Source organism: Talaromyces stipitatus, genomic scaffold (assembly GCF_000003125.1).
Source record: "Talaromyces stipitatus ATCC 10500 scf_1105507295515 genomic scaffold, whole genome shotgun sequence".
In the NCBI taxonomy this organism is placed as follows: Eukaryota; Fungi; Ascomycota; class Eurotiomycetes; order Eurotiales; family Trichocomaceae; genus Talaromyces; species Talaromyces stipitatus.
This window is the reverse complement of record NW_002990118.1, coordinates 1,641,402-1,669,004: the sequence shown is the minus strand read 5'-3', so window position 1 is coordinate 1,669,004 and position 27,603 is coordinate 1,641,402. Positions and strand designations below refer to the sequence as shown.

At 44.8% G+C, this 27,603-nt stretch overlaps 9 protein-coding genes across 9 annotated transcripts, besides 3 other annotated features; 5 read left to right on the top strand and 4 right to left on the bottom strand.

Moving 5' to 3' along the window:
- Window positions 1–251: 251 nt before the first annotated feature.
- On the top strand, window positions 252–1,147 carry TSTA_046460 (mitochondrial hypoxia responsive domain protein; the record flags this gene model as incomplete). Its single annotated transcript, XM_002485100.1, has 3 exons — window positions 252–283; window positions 344–414; window positions 481–1,147. The coding sequence occupies 3 exons, from the start codon at window positions 252–254 to the stop codon at window positions 942–944; spliced, it is 567 nt and encodes a 188-aa protein (XP_002485145.1). The 3' UTR covers window positions 945–1,147.
- Window positions 812–900: a sequence feature (CT-rich).
- Window positions 1,148–2,293: 1,146 nt separating the features above from the next.
- On the top strand, window positions 2,294–3,298 carry TSTA_046450 (uncharacterized protein; the record flags this gene model as incomplete). Its single annotated transcript, XM_002485099.1, has 1 exon — window positions 2,294–3,298. One exon carries the CDS (start codon window positions 2,294–2,296, stop codon window positions 3,296–3,298), a length of 1,005 nt encoding a protein of 334 aa, XP_002485144.1.
- Window positions 3,193–3,256: a sequence feature (CT-rich).
- Window positions 3,297–4,692, bottom strand: TSTA_046440 (uncharacterized protein). The gene is made up of 3 exons (XM_002485098.1): window positions 4,416–4,692; window positions 4,011–4,353; window positions 3,297–3,953 (listed from the first exon to the last, which is right to left on the bottom strand). Exons 1-3 carry the CDS (start codon window positions 4,474–4,476, stop codon window positions 3,470–3,472), a joined length of 888 nt encoding a protein of 295 aa, XP_002485143.1. The 5' UTR covers window positions 4,477–4,692; the 3' UTR covers window positions 3,297–3,469.
- A 344-nt stretch (window positions 4,693–5,036) lies between these two features.
- Window positions 5,037–6,270, bottom strand: TSTA_046430 (DUF52 domain protein; the record flags this gene model as incomplete). The annotated part of the gene is made up of 3 exons (XM_002485097.1): window positions 5,037–5,911; window positions 5,994–6,062; window positions 6,116–6,270. 3 exons carry the CDS (start codon window positions 6,268–6,270, stop codon window positions 5,071–5,073), a joined length of 1,065 nt encoding a protein of 354 aa, XP_002485142.1. The 3' UTR covers window positions 5,037–5,070.
- A 631-nt stretch (window positions 6,271–6,901) lies between these two features.
- On the top strand, window positions 6,902–7,916 carry TSTA_046420 (uncharacterized protein). The gene is made up of 2 exons (XM_002485096.1): window positions 6,902–7,198; window positions 7,249–7,916. The coding sequence occupies exons 1-2, from the start codon at window positions 7,060–7,062 to the stop codon at window positions 7,629–7,631; spliced, it is 522 nt and encodes a 173-aa protein (XP_002485141.1). The 5' UTR covers window positions 6,902–7,059; the 3' UTR covers window positions 7,632–7,916.
- Window positions 7,917–8,023: 107 nt separating this feature from the next.
- On the top strand, window positions 8,024–8,668 carry TSTA_046410 (uncharacterized protein). The gene is made up of 2 exons (XM_002485095.1): window positions 8,024–8,259; window positions 8,321–8,668. Exons 1-2 carry the CDS (start codon window positions 8,149–8,151, stop codon window positions 8,558–8,560), a joined length of 351 nt encoding a protein of 116 aa, XP_002485140.1. The 5' UTR covers window positions 8,024–8,148; the 3' UTR covers window positions 8,561–8,668.
- Window positions 8,669–10,302: 1,634 nt separating this feature from the next.
- On the top strand, window positions 10,303–12,546 carry TSTA_046400 (serine/threonine protein phosphatase, putative; the record flags this gene model as incomplete). The annotated part of the gene is made up of 3 exons (XM_002485094.1): window positions 10,303–11,664; window positions 11,714–11,866; window positions 11,914–12,546. The coding sequence occupies 3 exons, from the start codon at window positions 10,303–10,305 to the stop codon at window positions 11,941–11,943; spliced, it is 1,545 nt and encodes a 514-aa protein (XP_002485139.1). The 3' UTR covers window positions 11,944–12,546.
- Window positions 12,547–12,778: 232 nt separating this feature from the next.
- On the bottom strand, window positions 12,779–15,800 carry TSTA_046390 (small nucleolar ribonucleoprotein complex subunit, putative; the record flags this gene model as incomplete). Its single annotated transcript, XM_002485093.1, has 3 exons — window positions 12,779–14,408; window positions 14,467–14,690; window positions 14,747–15,800. The coding sequence occupies 3 exons, from the start codon at window positions 15,798–15,800 to the stop codon at window positions 12,810–12,812; spliced, it is 2,877 nt and encodes a 958-aa protein (XP_002485138.1). The 3' UTR covers window positions 12,779–12,809.
- Window positions 15,801–17,214: 1,414 nt separating this feature from the next.
- Window positions 17,215–21,774, bottom strand: TSTA_046380 (G1/S-specific cyclin Cln1, putative). The gene is made up of 5 exons (XM_002485092.1): window positions 21,261–21,774; window positions 20,388–20,514; window positions 20,114–20,323; window positions 19,458–19,936; window positions 17,215–19,404 (listed from the first exon to the last, which is right to left on the bottom strand). The coding sequence occupies exons 4-5, from the start codon at window positions 19,650–19,652 to the stop codon at window positions 18,358–18,360; spliced, it is 1,242 nt and encodes a 413-aa protein (XP_002485137.1). The 5' UTR covers window positions 19,653–19,936; window positions 20,114–20,323; window positions 20,388–20,514; window positions 21,261–21,774; the 3' UTR covers window positions 17,215–18,357.
- Window positions 21,532–21,635: a sequence feature (CT-rich).
- Window positions 21,775–27,603: the final 5,829 nt, after the last annotated feature.

Below are 27,603 nucleotides of genomic sequence, written 5' to 3'. Positions count from 1 at the left end.
CGGAGCTCGAAAAACTACTACATACGCATTCCTCACGACGATTCAATACAAAGTCGCAGAAATTGAGTTATTGAGAATTAAGCACACCACTTTCTGGTTTTTTCAAGTACTTCGGACATATACCTTGGGTGGAGGACATAAAAGACTCTGAAGCTCCGGGGGTGCCGGCATTTCATCTGACGATTTGACCTCACACGACCTTTCCGGCTTGCAACGATTCAATCCGATCGCAATAGGACAGATAAGACAATATGGCTGACCAGGCAGATTTGCTCGAGTCTCCGTATGTTATATACCATCATCACCAATTAAATTTGCACATATTAACAGCAAAATTATACAGTCAATTCGAAGAGGAGACATCCATGCAAAAGTTCAAACGCCGTCTCAAGGAAGAACCATTAATCCCACTAGGTACACTCCTTACTCCCTTATCAGATATCATCTTCCAAACATTGAAACCAATCTAACAATATCAAGGCTGCGCCGCAACATGCTACGCCCTCTACCGCGCCTACCGCTCCGGCAAAGCCAAAGACTCCGTCGAAATGAACCGCATGTTCCGTGCACGTATCTACGCGCAATTCTTCACTTTACTAGCCGTCGTCGCGGGTGGGATGTACTACAAAACCGAACGTAAACAACGCCGCGAATTTGAGCGCAAAGTCGAGGAACGGAAGGCGCAGGAGAAGAGGGATGCGTGGTTACGTGAATTGGAGGCTAGAGAAAAGGAGGATAAGGGGTGGAGGGAGAGACATGCTGCTGTTTCGGAGGCGGCTAATAACCCTGTTGGTGTTAGTGCTGTTGTTGCGGGGAAGAAGGAGGAGGAGGAGAAGGGGGTGGATGGGAATGTGAATCAGGCGCCGCAGGAGGAAGGGGGTGTGAAGAGGGGGACGGGGATACTTGATGCGGTGAAGGCGTTGGTTCGGGGGAAGAAGGATTGATTTTGGATTTCTTTGATGGTGTGACTATGTGGTGATAAGATGGAAGACTGTATGACTCCGCTCTGTATTCAATATTGTACATAAAAGAATCGATTCAACGTTTCAATGCGACTGTTGCTTCCCGGGAACAGAAGTATCATAGTCGACTATGGACCTGATTTGATGACATATATTGCAACCACCAAAACAAGGTTATCGATTAGAAGCAAGTTCATCAATATACCTCCTCATCGTATCAAACTCCGTCTTCCCAGCAGACAAGAGATATCTAATATGTATCTACTACAGGTCAGAATATATATATAAACTTGGAGGGGGAAATATACATACACTATCCTCAACGCCTCTATTCCGGTTGAATTCACTTCTGGCATAATCTCTTAATTCTGTCCGTGTCGATGATGGGGGGATTCCTATCAAGACGTCAGTGACCATATGAGAGCATGTCAATGCTGAAGCATTATTTGCATATGACATACTATAAACAGCACGCATTATCTCGCGCCAGAATGAGAGAACTCTTTGCCTTTGAATGAACTATACATATTCCCGAATCAGCATTTACCTTTCATACACCGCACTTGAAGGATGGGTGTAGCATACCTGATCAAGACTCAAAGCAGGCTTTTTTAATCTTGAGCTTCTCTTGGTCGTTGTGGATGATTGGTTAGATGATGTTGATGCACTTGCTACCGGTTGGGTATTTGGAGCAACTGATGCGAAGAGTCGCGGAGATGGTTTTATGTTTAAGGGTCGGAGCATGTTGATTTATATTTGTCAAGATAATGGTGATACCATGAAGGAGTAGCTTGCAAGTGATATTAGATGTAAAGTTGTAGAGAGTTAATGATTTATCTGATGTCTTTGCGCGGGCGGTGAGGGAGTTGTACGGTGATTGATATGGTATTGTATTGTAATATATTACAAACAGGAGTGCAATACAAATACAGAACGATCTATGTGTAATATATTCAGAATCCTTCCTATTTGGATATTATCATTCAGTGACACAAATAGAGTAGGATCATGAAGATAGGAAATATAATCTAATCTTTAGTAGAGGTACTAAACTATCCGTTATTATTATATGAGAGACAGAGCTTTTTGCTTGATAGACTTCATAGCGTGATGCCTACCTAAGGCACTGAGTTCACAGTTGCCCTTGTCCTAAAAGCGTCCCATTTGTGGTTTGCATGTGACGCAATATCAAAATGTTCACACTTGACAAGTATTTTTTGTTTGAAAATTTTCTACGTTCCTTCGTTCTTTCAAGTCTTCCTCGTTCTGTCGGACTTGACATCGAATACCTTCAATCCATCGTCAGCCTCCTGCGCTGCAGATTAGCCATTATGACGAGTCTGAGCAGTGAGTCCAATAAATCAAGGTACTCTGATGCTTTGGAATCCCATATCCTTGATGTATCATCCAGCAATTCTAGCGAGATCATCGTCTCAGACAACTACTCTGAGGAGCCACCCTTCAGCACCTTCTCATCCAGCCAGGCCAGCCTCAACGACGACTCAAACGATACATCAAGGACCATCCCAGACAGTCAAGAAAGCCGAAACAACACCAACCCAGAAGATGAGCCCATCAGCATTACCTACAAAAACCATATCTTAGTCCAACTCTCAAAGGACCTTTCACGCCTTCCAGCAGAGAACTTCAATCGTCTCCAGCAAGTCCAAGAGACATCCTCTTTCTGGATCAAACTCTTTCACCACCTATCAACTCTCGACTCCCAGACACCGCCTCTAAAAAGTCGAGAATGGGCTGAGTACACCGTCGAATCTAGTCGGGTCTTATTCCAAGCCGGCCTATCAACTAAAAAGATAGTCTCCATACTCAATCACACAATTCGCTACATAGCGAATTGTATCCTGAATACGGATAATAAGGAGACTATCTTTTTCGAGAATGGGCTCAATGTGTTTTATGAGCCGGAGTGTTGTGGGATACCGGACGAGATGAAGGTGAAGTATATGGAGACTTTGGAGCATTTGAGGGATCTTGTTGTTCGTGGGGGTAATGGGGTTATTGCGCAGCCAGAGGATGAAGATAGCGATGACTCTGTAGTCTCTGCTGCGAGTACTGTGTCTGTGATGCCTTCTATTGAGCTGGGAGAAAGGATTTTTCAGTCGATTGAGCTGCAGGAAAATTCTCACAGCCGGGTAAAGGGTATCCAAGGACGACAGAAGAAGAATCGAGGACACTTACGCAAGATCGGGCGATTTACGAAGGGAATAGTGAAGATGCAGAATAGGGAGAAAATGAAGAAAAGGTTGAAGAAGAACAGGAAGGCAAGAAGAAGATCTCATAAAAACAAACATAGGGTCGCTAGAGGTGCAAATTGAGCAGGATTCACTCGGTCGTGCAATTCGATGTTATGCAGTCAGGAGATTGATACCGAGTGTAAGTAGAGCCCAACAAGTCTCTAAAGCAGAGAAAAGTCATTCCCAATCACAACAACATACAGATAACAACTTTTCATAGCCCAATACTCAGCCATAATCAATCCCAGTCATTCATCCTTTTATACACTGTCCAGCCTCATATATCTCACAAAAAATCCCCTCCTTCACCATCAACTCATTCAACCTCGTAATCTCCATCTTATAATAAGGCTGCGGCGGCAAATAAATCCTCCACTTCCTCTGCGGCCAACCCCTCAAATGCAATTCTCTCAATGGATCCAAGAACACGGGAACTTTCTCAATTGGTTCCCCGAACCAATTCCCGGTTAAATGCAACGTAAACTCTTCTAAATCCTTAAGGAGTAAGATGGCTTTACAAGTTTCGATCCATTGCTGACGACCAGCCCAGACGTAGACGGACTTTACAGAGTCCTTGCTGGGGAGCCAGTGTCCCGGGAATGCCCATTTGAGGTCGACTTTGCGGATTGCGGTCCATTGGTTTGCGGGAATTGTTGGGCGGAGGTAGGCTAGGGACCAGGTATTGCTGAATTCGAATGTGTTTGAGGAGTAGAGGAGGTGTATGCTTTCGCGATAACTATATCAAACCGATGAGGGTGGGAATCTCCATATATATATAAAAGCATAGACTCACATTTGCTTACAAGCAACCAACAACGATATCAAATTCACATTTTTCGAGCATGTCTCTGCATTCTTAACTGGCTGTTGCAGCACACCCCGGCAAATATCGCATGTATCCTTTTGAGGGCAAACGACGCATCCCAACCGTTTCTTAGATCGCTGAATAATGTGCAGTCGCAATCCTCCCAGGACTATTTCCCAAACCAATAGGCGCAATTCTGGCGGAAGTTTAGTCAGTAAAAGGGATTGAGGTTGCTGGTCTGGCTTCTGGCTTATATCGAGTCCTCGAGGGGCTGGGCCGCGGATGTTGCCTTTGCGGCGTCTATATCGTGGTAACGAGGATGGTTTGTCATCTGTAAAAAGTCGGTATCTATTTCTATTTTTCTTGCCAAAGGATAGACTTCTGTAGACGAACTTTGATACCGTTGGGCAAGGACATCTTCCCAAGAATGAACGCCTTTTTTCAATCTTGCCATTACAGCAAGACAGAAGTACAGAGCCGGAAGTAAATCGATCAAAAACAAGCGATCCGAGAATGTATACAACAGCTCCCGGGTAAAAGTCCAAATTAGGCACGACTGTATAAAGAGTCCATGATACCCACGCCGATTATCAGCTGAGGAAAGCCAAGTACCAAAACATAGATTCAATGCAGAACCAAATTATTGAGGAAAAAGAGGTCATCTCATCTTGAAAGAGAAAAGAATAATTTGCGAAAAGAAAAGCACCGAGGTCGGCGTTGGTCTGGCAGGTTTCCGGTGGGGTAAACACCATCTGCTTATGATCATTGTTATCGGCCCCCAACAGCTGGAGACTTATATGGGTTACGGTATAGAAGTAATAGGATGAAGGAACTATTGGAGGACTAATCACGCCGAACTGACTCACCGCATATTTTCATGCAATTCAGATCTTCCGGTGATCTGTTGACTGATTGATAAGAAGATAAGGGATTATTCATTACTATGAAAGAGCTATCTGGGTCAATTTAAAAATGCGCATCATTTGTTCGAGAAAAACACCCTGCAAGTTGGTTTAATCCTCATCATTCCAAGCGCCGATTACTTATATTAAACCACCGCTACAGCAGACACATAGCTCACCGAACTCTCCGAGACAACATCAGGATCCGAGCTTCTCTCGTATCTGATAAAGTGAAACTTTCCGACCTCCTCACCTGCAACCGAAGCATATTCTTCCAAAGCAGCCATAATAACGCCTATGGGATGGCGACCACAGACTGTGTTTCCCGTAGTCCTGAGCGATTTCAGAAACTGGCTTGCGTTTCCCGTTGTGATTGCTTTCATAGTCGCAATATCTACTGCTGAGATACTATCATAAATCTCTGCGTGAAGCTCGCTGTTCCTGCGTAACGAACGGCCTGGCACCTTTTGCAGGGTGTCCTCGGCTGCGGAGACGGTGGTCGGTGGTTGCGGCAGGCTATCGAACGACAACGGCAACGGCGGCTTTTGTTGTGGTGCATCACGCACATAATACGTATACCCGAATCGCTGACCCCAGTGACAGAAATCGGAGCTGATAACAAATGCATTTGACGGATCGGCCAGATAGGTAGCAAGTAATGCGCCAACAGCACGCTCCGTCTCGGCATTGGTGCTTCCTACCATAATCGGAACGAGGGGCGGATACTCCGAGGCTGGTCGTCCCGGGAAAGTAAGTTGTAGTTTACGATGTATGTACGGCAGATGTAGCTCCATGCTGTGCTCTCGCTCATCGACGCGGCGGGACATGGTTTCAAATGCGGATGAGGCAGTGCGGATTTTATTGATTATTTCGGTGTCGAGAGGTAACGGTTCGTCTGATAGTGGTGTCGCGTATGAGGTGACTTCGGGGAGAGCGATTGTTGCAAGAGGGTGGTGATGAGAGGGGCCGAGCAAGAAGATGCGCTTGCTGTTGTCAAGTGAGAGAAATCGATGAGTACATTACCACTGCATAAGACATGAACATATCGTCGTATCAATTGCTAGCTTACGCTTTGGATAAGTCGAGAGCTTTATAAGCCCAGGCAGCACATGGTCCTGAATATGCATAGCCCGCGTGACTTTTCACTATCAGCTTCAGATGAAGAAACAGGTATGGCAGAGAATAACTAACGGTCCAATAATGATTCTTGCTCCTGGTATGGGCAGAGCACCCAGCTTGTCGATCTCGTTAGGGACAGCATCGAGCCAGCCATCTAGCTCGGCCTTTAGCGTGGTACTATCATCTTCGTACCAGGAACCGGCGTGTGTAGGTCTTCGAGTCGACATTTGCCTTGTACGTAGAAACAAAAGCGTGCAATGTTGAAGCGTAGATAAAATCCAGAGTTAGTATGTAACTAAGTTCGCGATAGTTGGAGATTGCGGGGGAGGGGTGGCTGTCGTCATAGCGCTCGGCATGCCGAGACGCGCTACAGCCAAGCGGCTTGCCGGGTACGGACCCATTGTTGAAAGATACAATCAATAATTAATACCGATATAAGAAGTATATAGTATATGAATATATGAGTATATGAGTATATGAGACTTTGAATGTTTAATCCTCGTGTTTATGAGGTTACCGCTCCGGAATGCATTTAACCTGGGAGAGCGGAAGCGTATTGATGTATCATCAATACGGTAATAATACACGTAGCTGTTATACTCGTGATATGACAGTTCTCACTCGGCCTTGGAAGAATATTCCCTTCTATATTCTCAAAAATTGCTGAAGCTGAGTCTCTTTATTTGATAACCCCCTTTTCTTCACACTCAAATCGATCGAGAATTCCCTTCTCACGCTGCTTCACGCTTAGAAATGTAACAATATAGCCCTTTTGGGTTAGTGCTGTGTATCCGGCGCGGCGTCGCGCGTCTGCCCGCGCCTTCGCTTTTAAGCAGCAGCTCCCAGGTCTTCTTTCTCACATTTGGAATGTGAAGATTAATACAGCATCTAACTGTCCTCAAACTAATCAGTCCTATCAATTGCATCTTTCTTTTACATTCATCATCTCCCTCCGCAGATAATTGCATTGAATACAAAGGCTTATAGCAAACCGATCCCAGCTACCCATTGCCACAATGTTTCTCAAACGCAAAGCTTCCTGCTCGAGCGAAACCCTCCACGGCCGAAGCTTTACAACAGATGTACCCCATCATTTGAATAGTCGAACGAGGAAGAGAGTCCGTGACAATCGGCCCGACCAGCAGACAGTATATGGTGAGCCGAACACTCCGAGGTTAGTGACACCAGAGACTAATATCGAACAGCAAATACCTTGAGAATACTCTATCAAGCTCAGAAAGAGCCAACTCTATCGTATCCGTCCGACGAACCATCACCATCTAGCCAACCACCCTCAGAACCCGAGGCTTTGGATCCGCGTCAACAGACCCTGCTCAAATTCTTCCGACCTGCACCCGCTCCTTCTTCGTCTATGCAAGCCGACACGGGACATCAGATCAATAACAGCAAAGCTTCAAAAGTTGATTCCCGGCCGGTTCACTCTGTTCCGAGAAATGTCGACTATGATCTAACCAGTTGGAACAGTGGTTCGTCGACCCCTTCATCAACTAGGAACATGGATATGGATATGGATTCGGAGTCGAGTTCAGGTTATACCCCGGAGAAGAGATGGGACGGTTGGATATGATTCTGCTTCCAATCTATGCCAATGCATACATCTCATTTCCTTTGATACCAGGGGTCGGCTGTGATCCCTTTGGTTATTTTTCGGTGGCGCTCGTGAAGCGAGTCACTTTTTTTTATTCCCGGTACATTTCTAACTTTTACATGCTTATTATGCCCGAGTTTGGTGTGAAATACCTTGGACATGTTCATGTGTCTTATGTGTTCTGGAGTTATCCGGTATGGTTATGGTTATGGTTATGTTATGCTATTTAGTTTGGTATGAATATATTGGTAGTAAACGATGCTGGCGATATAGCTGAGCCTTGAAAATAATTATCCTAGTTATTGTTATATTCTTTCCCTAAGATCAGATTAGAATTGTTGTTCCTCCAGCTTTGAACAGAATTTCGATTGCCGTGGGGAGCCCGCCGGATAATTATTACCACTTCTTAACCATTTCTCCTCCAACACCACCCCTTCAAACTTCATTATAAGCGATTGGCGACCACCCGAACTACATATACGACATACTAGCTAACATGGACAACTCAGTCCATATCAATTATCTTCAGTCCCTTTTAGGACGCAATTTGCGCATCCACACAACCGATACTCGCATGTTTGTGGGCATCTTCAAATGCACCGACATGGTACGCTTACCACTTTATCTTCTCTCAGCGCAATACAATTTGACTGGTAGCCGAGAAACAGGATCGCAACGTCATCCTCGCAAACACATTCGAATATCGTCTTCCAAGCCAGACCGCCGTCCAGGCCGCCGCCGCGGCAGAAACCGTGTCTACACCCGACGCAACAGGCAAGTTCAAAATGGACATGACCAGTCGCTTTATTGGATTGGTTGTTGTGCCGGGTCAGTATATTACCAAGATTGAGTTGGAGGAGAATCCTTATCAGATTCGAGCCCAGCCGACGGTGCCAGTGATGCACTGAATGGTTATTACGGGGATAATGACGGGGAAAGGCGCTGATACTGGCGATGGCCTGTCCAATGGCAATGTGTCAGAGTGCTGATTGTGCGCATCGATAATCTCGAGAAGCACAGATGCATGCGTATCGGAACTATCCATCCATTGATTATCGTGGCTCGATAACCGAGCAAGTGGCATGGCAGAGCTACTTCAGCAAGCCCAATCTTGATCAAGGAGGACTATGTACGAGAGCCTCACTCTCGGATCACGCATGCATGACAGGTCCATGAATGTCATTGAATGATGCACCTCATTCATGTGGAAAGAACCGGAACGCACGATAAGTGGCCTGTTGACCACATACGCATTGACAGACATACCTCTACATGTATACAGTATCAGCGCTTCCTGTCTTCTTATGCAGCTAGAGTCCGGGTCATGGAATAAGCGAGACTCGCGGTCAAGGGCTTGGCTGTAAGACTGATGTTTAATTTACTCTGTATTCTAGACTCCTGGGCATCTGGGGAAGACACGAATTCGCAAACTCACATGTTCCCATTCAGCTTCTTGGCCGCGCAGCGATACGTAGCAATACGAAGCGCGCATGAGATAGATGTCCCTGAATAGCTAAATACACGATAGTTTATAGATACAGACGGTAATATATGTAAAATACCCGGTAACGCATGCGTATGGCATAGATTATTGGCGCAGCTGACGTATCAACACAGACAGGTCACGGGACGCAATCCAGCCAATCACAGGGTTGCCCAGCGAGTTCCAGACCGGGCTAGTCCTTACATAAGCAAATCTTGGACCGAAACGGCAATCGATTACTCGTTCGTGAGATCCAATCCATCTCAACCTCTTCCTTCCTAACTCAACTTATATCTTTCCTCACCAAGCCCATATCTACTGCTGCGCCAGCATCCAAGGATTGAAATCTCCTCATCATCCGGCATTCTGTTTTGCCCTGTGCGACGAACCCCATTGCATTGGAAAAAGTGCTTATCTCGAGGTTCGTGTTACAAAATCTCTGCCATGACGCACATTCTTTTTAAGACACATTTTGTACTCTTGTATTTCCATTCCAACCTCCCTCGCGCATGGCTGACAATCTCCACATGTTTATTTGTGTATCCCTTCTGTCGGATATTCATTTTCTTTTCTTTTTCTGTCCTGTCCTCATTCTTGGCCTCCTGTTTCAGTAAGCTTTCATGTGACGAGCGGTTATCAATCTGCATGCCCACATGTTCGTTGCAATTGAAGCTTCACAGGCAAAGTCTCTTACACTATTTGCCCCCTCCAATTCAATCAACCTTCTCTTCAGCTCCTGTGCACTGAGTCTTTTTGCGCCATTATCCTTTTGACTATATTAATTCTTACTGCCATCATGCTCAACCTTATTTATATGATGTTCCGATTGTTCCAGGCTGACACTTTAATTGATGGTCCTGTAGCTAGTTCACCTTCAGCTATCATTGCCGGAAGCAGCCAGCTCATGCTTCGATCCTATCAGAACCTTCCTTCGAACTTTCAACACGAATCAATTTTCTGCGACCTGAAACTCCTCTGACCTTATCTAGCCGCTGCCCGATTGTCCCATCATCGCCGACCGGGGAAATCTCTCTTACCAGGTTGATTTACGCTGGATTGAAGACTAGATTTACACAACTCTGCGTGACTGTGTATCATCTCATTTGAGGTGACTACCTCTACGTGCTTATCTGACGATCGCGTCTCGTCAAACCTGAGCTGTCCGTAATGGGCCAGTCTCAGTCCAAAGGCGGAGACCGCTCCGGCGACCCCCTACAATCATATCCGTCGTTTTCACGCACCGATACCAAAGAATCCATCCGATCCCTAAAAGGTTCGATCAGGTCCAAGATTCCGGGGTCCCGGGGGAGCGACAAGAACAATGACAGTCCGAGGAGTTCTATGGCAGGTTTGGCCGATGATAAATCTGATGCAGCTTCCGTGAGGTCGACCAGCAGTTTGAAGCAACAACCAGTTGCCCAACAGTCTACTGTCTCGAACGACCCTATCCCTTCTCGCACCGGAACTCCCGAACCCCCTCCATCTCCCTCGCAATCTACCTCTTTGAATCGTGGCCACAAGGATGTGGATGCCGCCCAGCAAAGTGGCGAAGTTGATCTGGTATCGGATGCACCACCATCTGTCCCGCCTGTGACACCGCAGGCTCCTGGAGAGTCGATCTTAGTGAGACCTGATAATCAGATCAACCCCGTTCTTCTAGATATTCTCGCCTCTGCAGCTTCTGATACGAGCAGCACCTCACCTGGTATGGGAATGGGCGCTCTCAAGACAATTGATCTGGACGACATGATTTCCCGCCTTTTAGATGCTGGCTACTCGACTAAGATTACAAAAGCTGTTTGTTTGAAGAATGCCGAAATTATTGCGATTTGTTCCGCAGCACGCGAGTTACTCCTGTCTCAACCGGCTTTGCTGGAATTGTCGGCGCCGGTGAAGATTGTCGGCGATGTTCATGGTCAATATACCGATCTCATCCGACTTTTTGAGATGTGCGGGTTTCCTCCGGCAGCAAACTATCTCTTTCTAGGCGATTACGTTGATCGAGGGAAACAGAGTCTTGAAACGATTCTTCTGTTACTATGCTATAAGCTGAAGTACCCCGAGAATTTCTTCCTTCTCCGTGGCAACCATGAATGTGCGAACGTGACTCGTGTATACGGATTTTACGATGAATGTAAACGCCGATGTAATATCAAGATCTGGAAGACGTTTGTTGACACATTCAACTGTTTACCCATTGCTTCAATTGTTGCAGGAAAGATATTCTGTGTTCATGGCGGTCTCTCACCCAGTCTTTCTCACATGGACGATATTCGAGGCATTGCACGACCGACTGACGTGCCAGACTATGGTCTCTTGAACGATTTGTTATGGAGTGATCCAGCAGATATGGAGGAAGACTGGGAACCCAACGAGCGGGGAGTGAGTTATTGTTTCGGTAAAAAGGTCATTATGGACTTTTTGCAACGACACGATTTCGATCTTGTCTGCCGAGCGCATATGGTTGTGGAGGACGGGTATGAGTTCTTTCAAGATCGGATTTTGGTTACTGTTTTTTCTGCTCCGAATGTAAGTTCTCCGGATGGTTCGCTCGTTTTGATACTAATGGATGGCATAGTATTGCGGCGAATTTGATAACTGGGGTGCCATCATGTCAGTATCTGCGGAATTGCTTTGCAGTTTCGAACTACTCAAGCCGCTGGACTCGAGTGCATTGAAGAATCACATCAAGAAGGGACGGAACAAACGCAACAGCATGCTCAACAGTCCTGTAAGTTTACCCCCTATAGTAATTGGACACTGCTAATGATTTCATAGCCTGCTGTCGTTTCTGCACAGAGCTATTAATTCGACACGTCAACAGATTATCGACAATGGCACGGTATTTAGCATTTCAGATGATATGTCATCGGCGTGACATCTGCATACGTCGGTTTATCGTTTTCTTAACGATCACCAAAGATCACGGAGATGTGGTCGTCTGGTCAACTCAGACACGGGCATCAGTACTAGCTCCGGAGCATGTCAGCGGCGTCCATGAAGACCAAGAGACTTTACTTATTGAATAAATGGTCTAGCCGTACCTCTCGTATATTCGGAGAGATCTTGAAAGAGACCCTCTTCGCCCAAATAACGAGTCAACACGCGACGAGAGCACGAACTGAGTACAATGCCCTACCGAAAGCAGACGACATACAACAGCAGCAAATCATTATCACTTTCCATGTATGGGTATGATGAGTGAGGTTATTATTTACAAGCTCGACGAGCCTACGATTGAGATTATCGCATAACAACGTAATAGCATAGTGCGAGTGGATTGAAACTGTGTGTTTGGGTATGTAACGGATACTGTGAATGGTTCTATCATGTTTGTTTTTCTTTTCATGGATGTGAGAATTGGATAGGGCAGGAGTTGGTATAGGATAGAATGATGAACATTACTCGCGTCATACCATTTTCGTATCTCGTAGGTCAATGCCGGGTTTTAAGAAGTAGAAGAATCAATCGAACTTTTTATAAATGCTATACGCAACTATCTAGATAAAAGTATAACGAATGCCCTGCATAACCATCAACAGGACGAAACCAACATCAAGAAATAGTATGTAAGAAGAAACGCTTGACAATGAACCATGATATCTCATTAGACACCAACATAACATACAAAAACACCACCTCCCACCTCCCATTTCTTGGAAAGAGGTAAAAGATTACTCATAATCCTTGACATATCGCTCACCCAACTCCATATCCCACATCGGTCTTTCGACAACAGCTAATTCCACGGCATCCTTTGCTGTCATCGTAGACTGAGAAGAATGTCCGAGCGGTAACATGCCTAGAATATCGCGGAATTTGTATGAATGCCAGAATATCGTCGCTGTTTTTGTCTCTGGTTCATGTGCGGGTTGTTGAGGGGTAGATTTTTGAGGGGTTTTTTGGTTTATGACGACTGCGAATGAGGCACCGTCTGTTGGTTTTTGCGGTGTTCCGGCTTGTGGTTCTTCTTCGTTGATGGTATGATTGTTAGCGATTTGACGACGTAGACGTGCGAAATCTGGTTCTCCATTAGCGAAAAATGGGTGAGAATCTTCGTCATCTTCATTGTCGCCATTGTGATGGATCCGATGTTTCTCAACGTCAATCCATTGCGACTGCTTGTTATTATTCTTATTGTCACCACCCATGATTTTGCGCATTTTCGTGCCCATAGAAACCGTTGCCTGAGATTTGGGGATTAGGTCTCCAGCTCCACTGTTATATCTTCTTCGCAAGTGTTCGTTCTCATCGCCGTGGGCATCTTCCAAGTCTTCATTGTCGTTGGTCTCACGCTTACGTTTTGCTGTTTGGACGAGGTCTACTGCTGAAGTGCCGAATCCCTTCCTGATATCATCGACATCAGCAGATTGTGATGGGAAATCATGCGTCAAATCAAACATCCACATCCATGACGGTCCGTAAAGGAGTAGCTTTGGCGAACGCTGGAACAAACCGCAAACACCACCAGTAGCGCGATCTTTGAGACCGATGAATTCCTCGGGTAGGCACGATTTGGGGTTTCGTTGAGACCATTCGGAGAATTTGCCGGCGAGGACTTCATATTCTGTTAGTTGGTGTTTGCTGGTGAGAACTAGGAGACGGTCTTCGATGGATTTTGATGTTTTGATGGATGGGCGGAAGGACATGAATATTATGCCAGAGTGGAGGCAAGGCATTAATGAGAGGGGTCTCCAGTATTGGTCGTCGATGATCTCTTCAACGTTGTCTTCATCGTCGGAGGAGTCATCGTCTGACAACGTGGTTCCATTGGGTGTTTTCTTATTCGACTGCTCATTGACGTGTTCAAGAATCCAAGAATCGACATAACCAGCCAGATCGCCAGTTGCAAAGAGTTTACTATCGCTCGAAAACGTAACTGCGCGAATGGTCCGGTCGTATTCTCCAAGGGTACCTTGATTGATTCCACGTAACGACTGTGTCCGGCCAGATGATCGTTGCAGGCGTACAAGTTTCGAATGGACTTGCACGTCCTTATCTGAGTTGGTGTCTATAACGGACAGTTTTGCGAGGTATATCTCATTACCCGGCCGAATAATTGAGAGCCATCGAGAATCGGGCGACAAAAATATTGTGCGGGCTCCATCGTCTGTTACCTGGCGAGGGAGTTTGAGATCTTTGATTTGCAGTATATTTTCTTCGTCGTGGCCTTCGCTTTCGGAAAGACTGAACATTCTGATCGTGGTCATTGTAGACAACACGAGAAGACTTCCATCGGTGGATAACGTAGCTGATGTGATATTTTCGTCTCCCTATCCATCGTCAGCATATCTCAATCAAATTGATGGTCACGATATGGCGGTATCTTACTGGGATCAACACTCTACCAACAAACTGATTCCTCTGGCTTTCCGCATCTGCTCCACTCTCAGGCGCGATCTTCCATATTCTAACTTCTCTCTCCCAAAAACTCATCATGAACCGGGACGATGAGCCGGATGCAAGTTGACAAATCTGAGGGAGACTGGAAAGTGTCCTGTGATGCTCTTTTCCAGATTCACGCAAGGGTAGAACGACGAGGGATGCATCGGGTCCTGGCCAGCATTTCATTAGCTCAGAACACTTGAAAGATATTGGGGGAATGACAAACCTCCAGAAACCGCAATACTCATATCCTTAGACTCATAAACAGCAAACTTCTTTACATCATGCGTATGATATCGCCGATGCATAACTTCCGCCCATCGACGCGATTTATCATTCTTCTTACCAGGTTTCAAGCGATACAGCACCGTCCTTCGATCCGCTCCACCACTCACGACGGTTTCCCCGTCAATACTAACCGCAACATCTAGGACATCCGCCTGATGGCCCCTTAGTCTTTGAACAAGGGAATAATTCTTTGCATCCCAGAATCGAATTTCACCAGTTGAATCACCTGACACCAGGGTGCCGTCAGGTAAGGACTTGACGCTCCAAACCAAAATATCCTTCGGTCCACCAACGGGTCCGCGACCCAGCGATACAGTTCGCAAAAGACGTCCGTTTCGAATATCAAACAGTCGAATTGAACTATCCGCATAACCCGCAGCGAGCACATGTCGATTTTGGAACGTGATACTGAGTACGCGCACATTCTTGGTAACAGAGGCATTCAACCTCCTGACAAATCTCAAATCATTATCGGCCGTAGACAAAATCACAATCGACCCATCCGCACATCCAATAGCAAGATGTTGACCTGTATACTCTCCGTCCGCAGGACCAGTAGTACTACTCTTCTCAGCTGTCCATCTCGGCTGAGCAGTAAGACACCAAATCTCGCCATAACTACCACTCGAATGTCTAGCCGGTTTCCCTTTTTCCAAATCCCATTCCGTCACTGTATTTGTATATCCGATACTGAATAGACGTAGATGACCCGGTAATCTCATTCCACTCCCATCAGGCGCATCTTCAGACGGGTCCAATGTCCATGCAAGTCCCTCGATACTCCGACCTTTACCGCCACGGATGATTGTCTCCTGAAACCAGGCGCCGCGTAATGGGTTCCAGATCTCAATGTCACCGTTTGCTCGACCGACGGCGAGACGAAGAGTTTGCGCGCCTTGACCGGCGGCTTTGGAGGACGGGGGGTGCGAGAATTCGAGTGCGTTGATTGCTGAAGGGTTATAAGGGACGAAGCGACAGCGATGTAGCTCCATTTTGACGTTTTCTTTTCTGTTGACCGGTTTGTGTCGTATTATTCTTATCCGATCTCGTCGAGGAACAGAACAAACACAATCTCCCTGCTCTATTGAGCTGAGAGAAGACTCAAATGCAAAAACTTAAACTATGACAGCCATTTGACAAGAATCCTAAAATATCAAATGAATGACGCCGGAATAAAAGAGAATGCACTATGCGATGCGATTCAGCAAAGACGACAACATGAATATAAAATTCAATTTGAAGCGGATAAATCAATTTTATTTTTCTTTCCAAGGGAAGTTTTTCGCGGGCCTTATCAGTCACGTGGACACGGCTATACTTTCCGTTTTTAAGGCAAAGATTCGAGCTTGAAAATTCGGCCAATCAGAGAAGGGGTTGTATATCCATCTAATGTGCCCTAATTATCGTCTGTCACGTTGAGCAGCCGATTGTATACGATGCAACATCAGTTTTATATTGTAGATAGCTAATCTGAGCAGCAGTTTATTTATGTGTGAGCTACGAATAACCTCGATACTGAGCTTGGAAATCAGGTTGAATGGTATATGCAACTGGGCCATTCTGATTTCCATCTCCATTGATGGAGAGCAGAGATTATTCCAGATAAACCTCGGAAGAGCATGAAAACCTTGAAATGTACCTATGTATCTATGTATTTTGTTCAATGTCGGCTTTTCCTTGTCAGTACTGCCGATGTACCTGCATTAGTGAAGTCCCTACTATCTAAAGTCGATTCCATTGATATATATCAATGGATCAATTGATTCATTCCTCGGCGTCAAAGCTCCTTGACATTCTTCTCAATCTTCCACATCGATCTAAGCGGTTGACTGGCATGCATCTAAATATTCCAAAATGCACATCGCAATTCTACCACCTGGGGAACCTTGGCAAGCTCCGAAGGGATACATATTTCCCCCAGGACGGAAAATTTAGCCAGAAGATATATATCCCCGGGTCCAAAAAACTCGGTCAAGTAACTACACAGGCAACTAGGTACCTGATGAAGGTTAAAATAGATTCGAAACCTTCAAACCCTGGCCAGATGTCCAATGGCTGGAAATCGTTCCTACCTAGCTAGCCATACAACCTATGTATCACCACTATCAAGTTACACAATACCTACCAATTACCATTTTGGCATTTATCTTAACTCTTAAGATGTTGATTGGACAATGCATCCATGCAAACAGGGTTTAGATCCTTCCTCAAGCCTAGTACCTACTCCTAGTACGCATTTCTTTGCACGCCTTATCCGATCTCAACTCCGCACCAAAAGCAGAACTGATCGTTACCCAAAATCCCAATCAAAACTCGGAGGAATGTGGAACCTAGTATGTACCACTAGTTACTTATCACACTCAGAGTAACTACATATGGTACCCCGTATCAAAAAAGGGTTTCCGATGAAACGTTAAAGGTGCTAAATAAGTCTGCACTTATCTTAGTAACTATGTAATGATAAAAGGGAGTCTCCGTCAAGCTCCTTAAGGCTAAACGAGGAGGCCAGCACCCTAAAAGACTTCAATTCTTAGGGGCTTTTTCATTGTTCAACTGCCCAGAAATGCGCCGAGTAACAGCCAATTGGCACCAGTGCCCAAATCGAAGTCGGACAGGCTAAATACTAGGCACTCCCAGCCCCCTAGGAGGTAATCCCCGTTGCAATAAAGCCTATAAGGACGAAGACGAATGCACCAATACCGACACCGACACCGGCATACACAACTAACATACAAAGGAGTTAAAGAAGTCAAGACCAATCCTACAACTGTACTATACGCCCGAAAAGGGGAAGGAATGTGATTCACTATTCTCCTCACTCTCATACGTCTTCCCATCTTTCTCTCCGTGTTCAGCAAGGGGGCACCCATCCATCCCTCGCCAGAGACAAGAATACCTAGCCAGTTGAAAAAATAATGAGAAGGAGAAGTCTTTTTAGGTAGCAAGAGAAAAAACAAAACTCAAAAAAGTGAAGGTGAATGATAAAATCAATTGGAAGGGTTCCTTGAACTCCGTTGATTTTTCAATTTTGGTAATGCTCGATATTGATGACAGTGTAGACAACTTCCTATATTATTGTAGAATAGGGAAGGTCTGAATTGGTGAGAATGACTCAACGCGGAACGCTAGCAAGATAATATGAAGAATTGTCAAGAAGTAAAGGAAAGTATGATAAGAGAAATGAATTTTTTTTGTATCAAACGACTCGCGCTCGCAATGCCAGATCTAAAAACACACACAGCAGATGATGAAATGGATGATGATGATGATTGATAGTGAAAGGGGTATGTTGATAATCTAGGATAAAATGAAAAAATGCAACCCATTCCGGCCCTCGTATGATGATGAAAGAAAAGGAAAAAAGACAAATGGCTCGCTCTCGTGCAGAAGATACTTATGTCACGGTTTGAATAAAGTATGGCACAGGGATCGTGGCGAATATGCACGTCCGAATATTAGGAGTTGGGAAGGTTCCAGTCACTGATGATGGCCGGCCGGTATTAGAGTTATTGATGCCCATTAATGATAGACATTCCTCGAGCAGCGCCCTTAGAAAGCAGTAGAATATCCCACGTGAGCCACAGGATATTGTGCAGACTGAGCGTACACCGGTTCAGCGTCGTACATCTGAGTGTCGTTGAACGAGACATTTGGAGGTGGAGTGGGTGAAGATGGACAGACAGTAATCGACGCTTGCTTGTTTGCGTTGGCAGCAGAATGGGGATTGAGGAAACCTTCGTTCTCAGGGGTGATGGGAGGAGTCAGATAACCGTGAGGTTGCATACCAGGTTTCTGCGGGGTAGCAAGACCAATTTGACCGTTGTATTGAGATTTTGGCTCGCCTGCAGCCTCCTCCGGTGGAGAGGGAGGAGCATAAGCACCGCTTGCAATAGCAGCCTGGTGAGCGAGAAAGTTGTCCAGAAGCTTCGAGATCCTTGAGTAATGAGCAGAGGAATACTTGCGGTACAACACCTGAGAGGGCGAATGCAATTGGTTAGATAGACCGACCAAGGTGTTACCGTCGTAACTGGCAGCCCATTCCGAGGTACTAGGTTGAGGGCGGTTCAAGATACACCTCGATAGAGCGAGAGCAGCCTTGGCAAGATCAGCCGACGGCTTTGAGACGAATTCTCGATGAAAGAGTGCAATTTCAAGGATGTAGAGGGCAAGATGCTCGAGTTCTGGGTCGTATTGTCTGTCAACCAGTGCGATGTTTAAGAAACTGTCCACGGTTGGGTGACCAATGGTCCAGCCGAGAGTTTGTAGAACGTGCCACTCCATTTGAAGAAACATGTCGTCATCGTAGAGCGAGCAACACATTGACTTCAATTCTCTGATCGTTGGGACGTGTTCCTTCTTATCACCGTACTTGGCGGCAATCAAAAGGGCGGAACAGCCGACAAGTTGATAATGACGTTTGTAGACAACACGCTTAGAGCAGTAACGATCAAGAAGGTTGATAGCCAGAAATAGTGTGGACGGTTGCAACTGGAACGCTGCATGAGCTTCGATGAGAAAGTCAAGCAGGTAAGGCCGCATGAACCATTGGATTTCTGTCTGAATGTCAATGGACTCGACGTCGGGAAGTGTTGCGGTCTACATCATCAGTTAGCAACAGCGAGAGCAAAGACAAATATTACCCAACATACATCCATATCGAGCATGTGTGACAGGCTGTCCTCCAGATACTCCTCTCTTGCCAGAGCAGATAACTGATCCGCCATTGCGTATTGTCTTTCTCGAGCAATAATCTTTGCCTGTTCTCGAGGGTCGAGGCGAGGACGGACCTCATCGGTCTCGACGAAAAAGGAGTCACACACTTGATGTTGTTGGATAGAAGCCATGATTACGGATTGTTATTGAAGAGTAAAGTTGGTTGCTGACCGGCAGGGAGAGGATTTTCTTTCGATGAGGGAATGGTAAGGAAGCAAATGTATCCTGATGATAACAGACCGGTGTATCACTGTAGGCGACGAAGGAAGGAGAGAGTGACAGTCGTAGGATTAACAATTAATGATTGTAGACAGTTGGAAAGCCAATTAAAAGAGTGTGGTGGCCTAGATAATAATCTAAGCAGAGCGAACAAGCAAGAACAAAGTATGGATTAGAAAGGACTTTTCCGGCGTAGCTAGAATGAGGTAAAAAAAAAATTAGTAGAAGATTAATACCAGTGTGAATTCAACAAGAAAATATCATGATTATAAAGAAACTGGCTAAGGTTGGGCAATGAGGAGTAGAGATGAAAAGCGGGAGGAAGAGAACATAAATGATTTTTTAACGGGAAAGGGCGAAGAATTGCACGTACCCAGGATGAGGACTGCCCTTATTGGATAAGCAGCGCTGGCATCTAGGCTGACCAAAGTGGTAGGAATGAAGTCCTATCTGGCGGAAGCTGTTGGGCAAAGAGGTGAAGTACGAGTCAACGTCTCCACCCTTGTCAACGAACAATTTGAGAGGTTGCTAGTAAGTGTTCCTCGTGTTCCGGAATGTGGAGCGATCAAGGCGGCACGAAACCCTAGGTGAGTGCAAGGGGTAGTCAGCGAACGTCGGTCCTAGGATAGGTATAGAAGCTAGCTCACAGGATTATTTAGGAGGTATTGTAGGCCCGTGTCGTTCTGAAGAATGATTAACGGGTGACCAGTAACCTTGAATAAGGGTTGAAAATTCGGTCTCGTGAGAACACGATGACAGAATGACAACCAATTTCTATCACAATCGTCAGCGCGTGTTCGATAATTGAAGAGACATTCATCCATCGACTATGAAAGGGACATGGGGGAGAGGAAGGTGTCATTCTTTCTAAGGTTGCAAGCTGGGATGTATGTGGTGAGAGCTCCATTCTTTCCGCCCCAAGAAAGGCTGTTAGGGTGATGATCTTCATGCTACTGAGACCGACCAACGCGCACAACATGAGCTTGTTGCAAGCGACAAGTATTGATGATGTATAGATGAACGGCCACAGAACTATCCTCTTATCAACTGGTATATCTTCCCCTGACTCTTCCATTGACGGGAAGCCAGAGAATGCACCAAGACGAGGCAACGACAGACAGCGTATCAACCACCAAAGCCACTGCTTAAACTGGATGGAAGATATATTGGCATGATTCCATTCTGCAACAGGAGAATTCGAATCGTTATCACGAAATACGACAGCCGCTCGCTTATACACCAAACACGACCACAGGCATGATCGTACGGCGTCGCAGATTTCGAAGACATCCTTCCAAAAAGATATATCTCATCATCGACCGCCTTATGGGAAGAATGGAGCTCTCTGCTTCGACCTCGAAAGATACGATGGTTCGATAGTTCGATGCACGTGACTTCAACCTCAAGCCACACCACCAACTAATGTCCAACCCCAGCTGAGGCACCCACACTCGAATATAATATATTCACTCGACAAAAAAGATAGGCTCGATAATAGAGGAAGGAAAAGGGTGTCTCACCGTCGGTTAGAGGAGGGGAGAGGTTGTTGGAGGAGCGGCTCTGTACAAAGGACAGAACAACGTCGAGACGGTTGAGCTGCAATGGGTACAGCTTAACCAGGAGGATTAATCGCTGAACCGAGTCTAAAGGAGGATCAAGAATTGATCTTTGTCTGCTGACTGTTGATTAAGTATCTCTTGCAAGATCCTTTCTCTCTAGTCAAATCCCAAAGCCAAATCTCGAAGACCACGAACAAGGTGATCGATCCCAGACTCTCCGAGCAGAGTAAGGGAGGAAGCAGAAAGAGAAAAGGAAAAAAAACTAAAAGCGGAAACGAAGAAGAAAAAAGGAAGAGTCGGATATAGAGGAGAAGGAGGAGAAGAGAAAAAAGAGGATGTTGAAGGGGTTTTTTTCTTCTCTCTCCAGGTGGGTGTGGTAGAAAGGAAAGAAGAGAGGTTGAACGAGAGGTGAGCGACGAGGAAGCAGCAGCCGGTGGTTTACTTTACGCGTAATTTTGGTATTGCGGAGACAGCTCCAGAGACTTAGAGAGCGTAATACAGCGCCAATGGAGGCGTATGTTACGGTACGGGCGACCACTTTCCTGCTAGCCCGGGCGTGTACGACAGGGGATGGCCTAGTGCGTTTGGAGCATTACGACGGCCAGTTGTTTGTTCCCTATTGACCGGATGATTGGCTGTTCTCAGACGATATTTATATTGAGTGACAATTACAAAGGTATCGATCTATCGACTACTATTGAGTCTGAAAGTGAACTGTAGTTTGAATGGTTTACTTACCTCCGTACGAAGGTAAGATAAATCAGATCAAGCTAGACGGCAAGTCGCAGGTTCGACCAGTAGGAAGCGCCAGAATCGTAAGACAACCTGTTTTTGAGGCTCGTATGGTGTGGTTCCTGAGCCACTTGGAACGTATTAGTGATACGACGCGTGCCGACAGCTTACATTAACAAAGGCTTAGTGATAGCTTCGGACGGTCATACAGGTTGCTTCTATTGTCGTCTGATATTGAATATCAGATGATTATATTCTCAATAATAACGTATGTAGTTGTTTATATTCGTCTGATTGAATAGCCTAGTGAATACAGATTACACTTACAGATACGGCTACACCTTACCGAATACAGCATAATAGATACAGTCTGAGCACAATACTTACATACTCGTTCCTTACTACATGCATACAGCCACCAGCCAATCACAGCCAGTGGATTCCCCTGACTCTTGGCGCAGCTCCAGCTCGACGCGTGGAGTTGTCCAGTAATATTACAGAATACGGTGTATCCGCCTTTCTAGTCCGTATGGCGAGTTCCCCGCTTTTTCGTAAGGTTTTGTCTTTATTCGTTAGAGACTACGCGGACTGGATTGTGATGATTGGATAGTAATTTCGATATTGATTGATACAGTCTATTGTGATGTTGTAAGCTAATAAATACATTCAGAAAGAGTCGATTGTGAGTTGTTTCAAACAGAAAGATTCATGGATTTAATCATTATTTGCTCAGAAAAGGATTATCTCCGCTCCCTTTTCGCCAATACGAACGACGTCATTTCAACCCATAGACACTAACCCTAATAAAGACTAGTGCTTCCCAGACACTAATTCCAAACGGGAAACAGACCTATCCACACTAGTCTGTAAACAAACTAGCGTTGATGCCTATGTTCCAAGGCCGTCGTCCTCGGTACAGCTTAGCCTTACAGAGTGGCTGACTGATCTGACCCCTGTGCAGGCATGTTCCTGGTACCTCCTGAATCTGCCCCGAATACTCCGTTGAATAGACGATACCACTAAGTCCTTAGTACTCTTGTCTAACAGCATTCAAGCATGCCATGTATCCGCTCAAATCAAGATCTTAGCTTAACTACCTCCTTAGTTGTACAGTCTGGACTGGAGTCAATGTATCATCAACGCAACATAGCGCCATGCAACGCGCTTAGGCGCGCACAGTTTACGTACCACTTCAAATCAACCAAGGCTGTTGAAAGCTTGGAACGTATGGGCTAGATGGGATAACGTTTATGCTCGTTGACTTACTTTACCGATTAGAGTGTAGAAACGTGTTATTTCTTGGATACGATGCGATTAAATCGGAGTCCCTCTGAATTAGGCTTAATAGTCTGAGTTATCTATCGACATTTTCATGCTCTACTTTGGCCTGTCTTCTGATAAGATTTCAATAGGTTGATTTGATCCATGTTTCTTTAATCGCTCTAACTTTTTACTGGATTTGTCCCGAGACACTCTTCCGGGATGGTACTGAACATGAATCAATGGACATCATCTCAAATTGTATTCCAATTCGTCCTGACAGGCGACCACAAATTCAGCTACGTACCCATCATCAAGTCAAGATTTCCGATCTGACACTCCAAGTCAAGTTTATCTGCATTAGTCTGCGACATCTTGATGAGTTGTCCATGTCGAGACCAAGACTAAGGCTAAACTAAGCTAGGCACGGGTCTTATCTAGAACTCTGGCAACAAATCATCTTTGATCTTGTGCGCATAGAATAGATTAGATCATTGGCCAATCAGGTTGGAAAGACAGGGATTCGTAGGTATTGCACGAGTCGTGAGTGTCTCCTTGCAAGGATGGTGAGTTTTGATCAGCCCTAATCTCGTCGCTTGATTTATCAAGTTTATCAAGTACATATCTACGTAGTACCTAGGCTTTAGAATTGGTCAATTAGTTGAATATAAACTACGCCGGATTATTATCCATTCAATCAGAATAAGAGATTCTTCCAAACTATGAAGTATGTACAACTCTACAATATTAAACACCACGCTGATACATGTAGTCACCTCATCATGGATAGACATAAAAACTGGAGATAGAAGCCGATCTACCCCTCCTCCAACCTTGGAACACATACTACACTAAGTTAATTGACTTTAGCGACTTAGTCAGAAATGTCCGCATCAGCCCAGCCCAACATGTTCAGCTCGCCTCCGGCAACTTTGACCTCTACGGATTATGTATGTACCAACGTTGGTGTCGTGTCGGAAATCAATTTCCCAAAACCTTACCCACTGCTTCAATTGAACGATTCATTGTTCGTTCACCACACAAGTGGCTACATATGTAGTGACCAATGAAGTAGTAATTCTGGCTAGATCAACGAACCCCAAATGGATCAATGCGGTGGCTGGTGTGGTTCTACGTACTCCGTACTTGCAAAGTGCACGAAATCTCGATTGATCTGCAAAAGATAACGAGACTCGATACATTCTATCCAATGAATTTCTCAAGATGCATGTTTGACGCAAATACGTGGTTATCGTTTAGTAGTTGCATTTTATCCTATGTGCACAGTACGTACGTAGTCACGTACATTTACTTCATGTAGGTGATTTAGAACCGAGGTCCTGGGACGAAGTTCCATTTGTCAACAGCCCTGGGAATTGCGACGAGTCATATTTTCAGCGACACCGATTGTTCTTCTGCCACTACTCTAACTTAGCTAAGCAGGTGGTAGATGATCGGAAGAGGTCTATCACGTGTCTTGTCTTCTCTGCTTCGCCTTACTTGTAGTCCAGTTCGTATACCTAGGTACATGCAAGCAACCTTGGAAGCAAGCGAGGAACTTGAGATTCGCATTGAATAGAATATCATATGATATATCTACATGCAAATGCGAAGTTACTTCATATAAAAGGCATCCTTATATGCATTCAATTCTATGTGTACGACCATTTCCTTAACTCGGCGTACCCAACTTAACCCTAAATGCCCCTTGCATCTCCGTAGCCATGGTTCTAGATTTCAACCATCTAGACAATTTCCTCGTATCGAGATAAATCGAGTAAATAAGGCTATAAATCTAGCACGTGATCAATCACTTCATCATGTATATAATATTATATTTTGCAGAATACTATTAGTAGCAGTATGTATATGTACTCCGGTAAGCTATTGAGAGCTTCCCTCGCAGATGTTAGATGTATCTGACGCTTAACCCTAACCCAGTACATACAGAGTTGAACGTCACGTAAGGAGATGCAGAATTATTAAAGATACAGTGTTGTTTTTTTTATTCTCCTCTTCCACATTCGTATGCGTCATACACTTACTCATACATCTATACAAAGATATCTCCATAGAGACGAAAATCTGTAAATACAAAAAAGGAATCTTTCTAGAACCCATACAGGAATTTAATGCCGTATCATTTCGGGCTCTCGTATACCGGTGGATATGTTTCTCTCTAATCAGTTATGTAACGAAACTACATCTCTTCTTTTTCTTTTCTTTCAGATACTCAAATTAAGTAACGGCATGACAGAGTTTCTGAGGCGACCGGGTAATAAAATAGTACGTTATTTCTTTGATGATTTATTACGATGATCCAGTTTTATGGTCATGATCCATTTGAGAGTGGAGCATGCAGCTTTTTTTTTTCCTGCGAACTCTCTCGTTGAGAGCATTATGTAGAAAGCCGTTGAGATATGAATATTTGAGTCCAAGTATCAAGAAGCATGCTAGCGTGTATTAAGGACTAACTGAGTAAAGAACTACCTGCATGAAATGAATATTCCCAACATTCAAAAAAGCCTCAACTTACTCAATACATACATACAAAAGATCCACCATCGCCCACATCAAGGACGCTTTATTCGGAAGTACGGCCCTACGGGCGTTCGGATAACTCCATATAATGGAGTCATCTAGAAAATTTTTCGATGTAAAACTACTCCGTGGAAAAAATTTTTCTTCGCGATTGTATTCAGAGACGTGAGCGTTTGGTTTTTGTTATTCCTGAGAGGCCGTTTACGTGGTTGGTGACGAGGTGGGATGTTTTTGTGATACGTACGAGAATCAAGTATACATGGTATGTATTGGGATGAGATGTATTTGGGTATTTAATGGTGTAGGCAGGAGAATGTGCTTCGTAGTTGTTGTAGTTATAGGACCGGATAAGATCGTTAAATAAGGTGCCCTAACTCGTTAAGTAGGTATCTTGATACATATTTAGACATTTCCAAGGTTCTTCCGCTGTCAATCCATGTCATATCTCCAAGTCATACCATTAAAGTAAGATCATGACAGGTTGATGTCGCGCGACAGACTTCAAGATACACCTGAAGCTCCGGGTGTGAGATACATGTCTTGGAGACTGTATCTTACTCCACGAGTATGTTCACTTACTGAATACCTGTTAAATACTGATACAATCCACAGGACCACGCGACGTACAATAAGCGTCGGGATGGTAATCATGCCGCCAGAACCCCGGTTCATATCAAAGCCTGAAGTTGAAGCTCAAGCTCAAACTTCAGACTGATATCCCTAATCTTCATACTTAAAGTGAGCTGTAGCCGTAGTCGAAGGGACTACATACAGAGCAAGACAGTCATTTTAGAGGAATGTCAATGACAATCCAACAGAAACTTCAGCTCAAATGAGTGCCATAAAAACCAAATAATTACTAATATAACTCTATTGAGCAAGGTGAGGTCCACTATCCATTCGTCGATGGGACGAGCCCGACTGACATGGTTGTGTCTTTAACTTACCGTATTAACTTCTGCCCCTTTAACATGCATGGTTAATACCTATACATTGCATGAATTACGCGGGCTTCTATGAATAGTAGTACTATATCCAAGGGCGAAAATAGGGATTCTTGAAGCTTCCACAGACGAATTACTATTGTACTGACAATACGGAAGCTTCGCTGTACAGTATGAAAGTACATAGGGTGGATAGTAATTACATACAGTAATACATCACCAACTCCACTGTCAATATTCATGAACAGTATCGAAAGCCTGCTGTAAACAGAAGTTTCTTAATGTATAGGATACGAAATGAGGAAAAGAAATAAAAAAGGATATTCGAAGCTGTAGTCACATCTTCAATTGACTGTGCATCTGAACATCATAACCCTAATTTGTGTTAATGAATATGGAAAGATACCTGTAATTCAAGCTTCAGCCGTATACTGTCATTTTCTTTCCAGTTCTTGTGCAACAATAAATCACGTATTGATAACCCAAGAATCGCCCTGCAATATGGAATTTTCATCCGAAGCTCAAACCACAGCCTTGGTATTTCCGCCTCGCGCGTCTTGTCTCAGCAGAAGCACGCGAGCGCGTTGAATTAAAGTCTTGGGATTACACACACATACGGCACTACGGAGGATTCGCCGGTTTGGATTTAGCATTCAGCTCGTAACTTATGGATAATGTAGCGCGTCTCTGGTTTACGTATGTAATCTGATTCGCGTTCTATCTTCAAGTTTGATTCTCTCAACTCAATACATGTAGTTAATTGTTTCCCTCCATGCTGTACAGTACACCAAAATTTCTCAAAGTCATATCTACCATGTCCTTAGAAC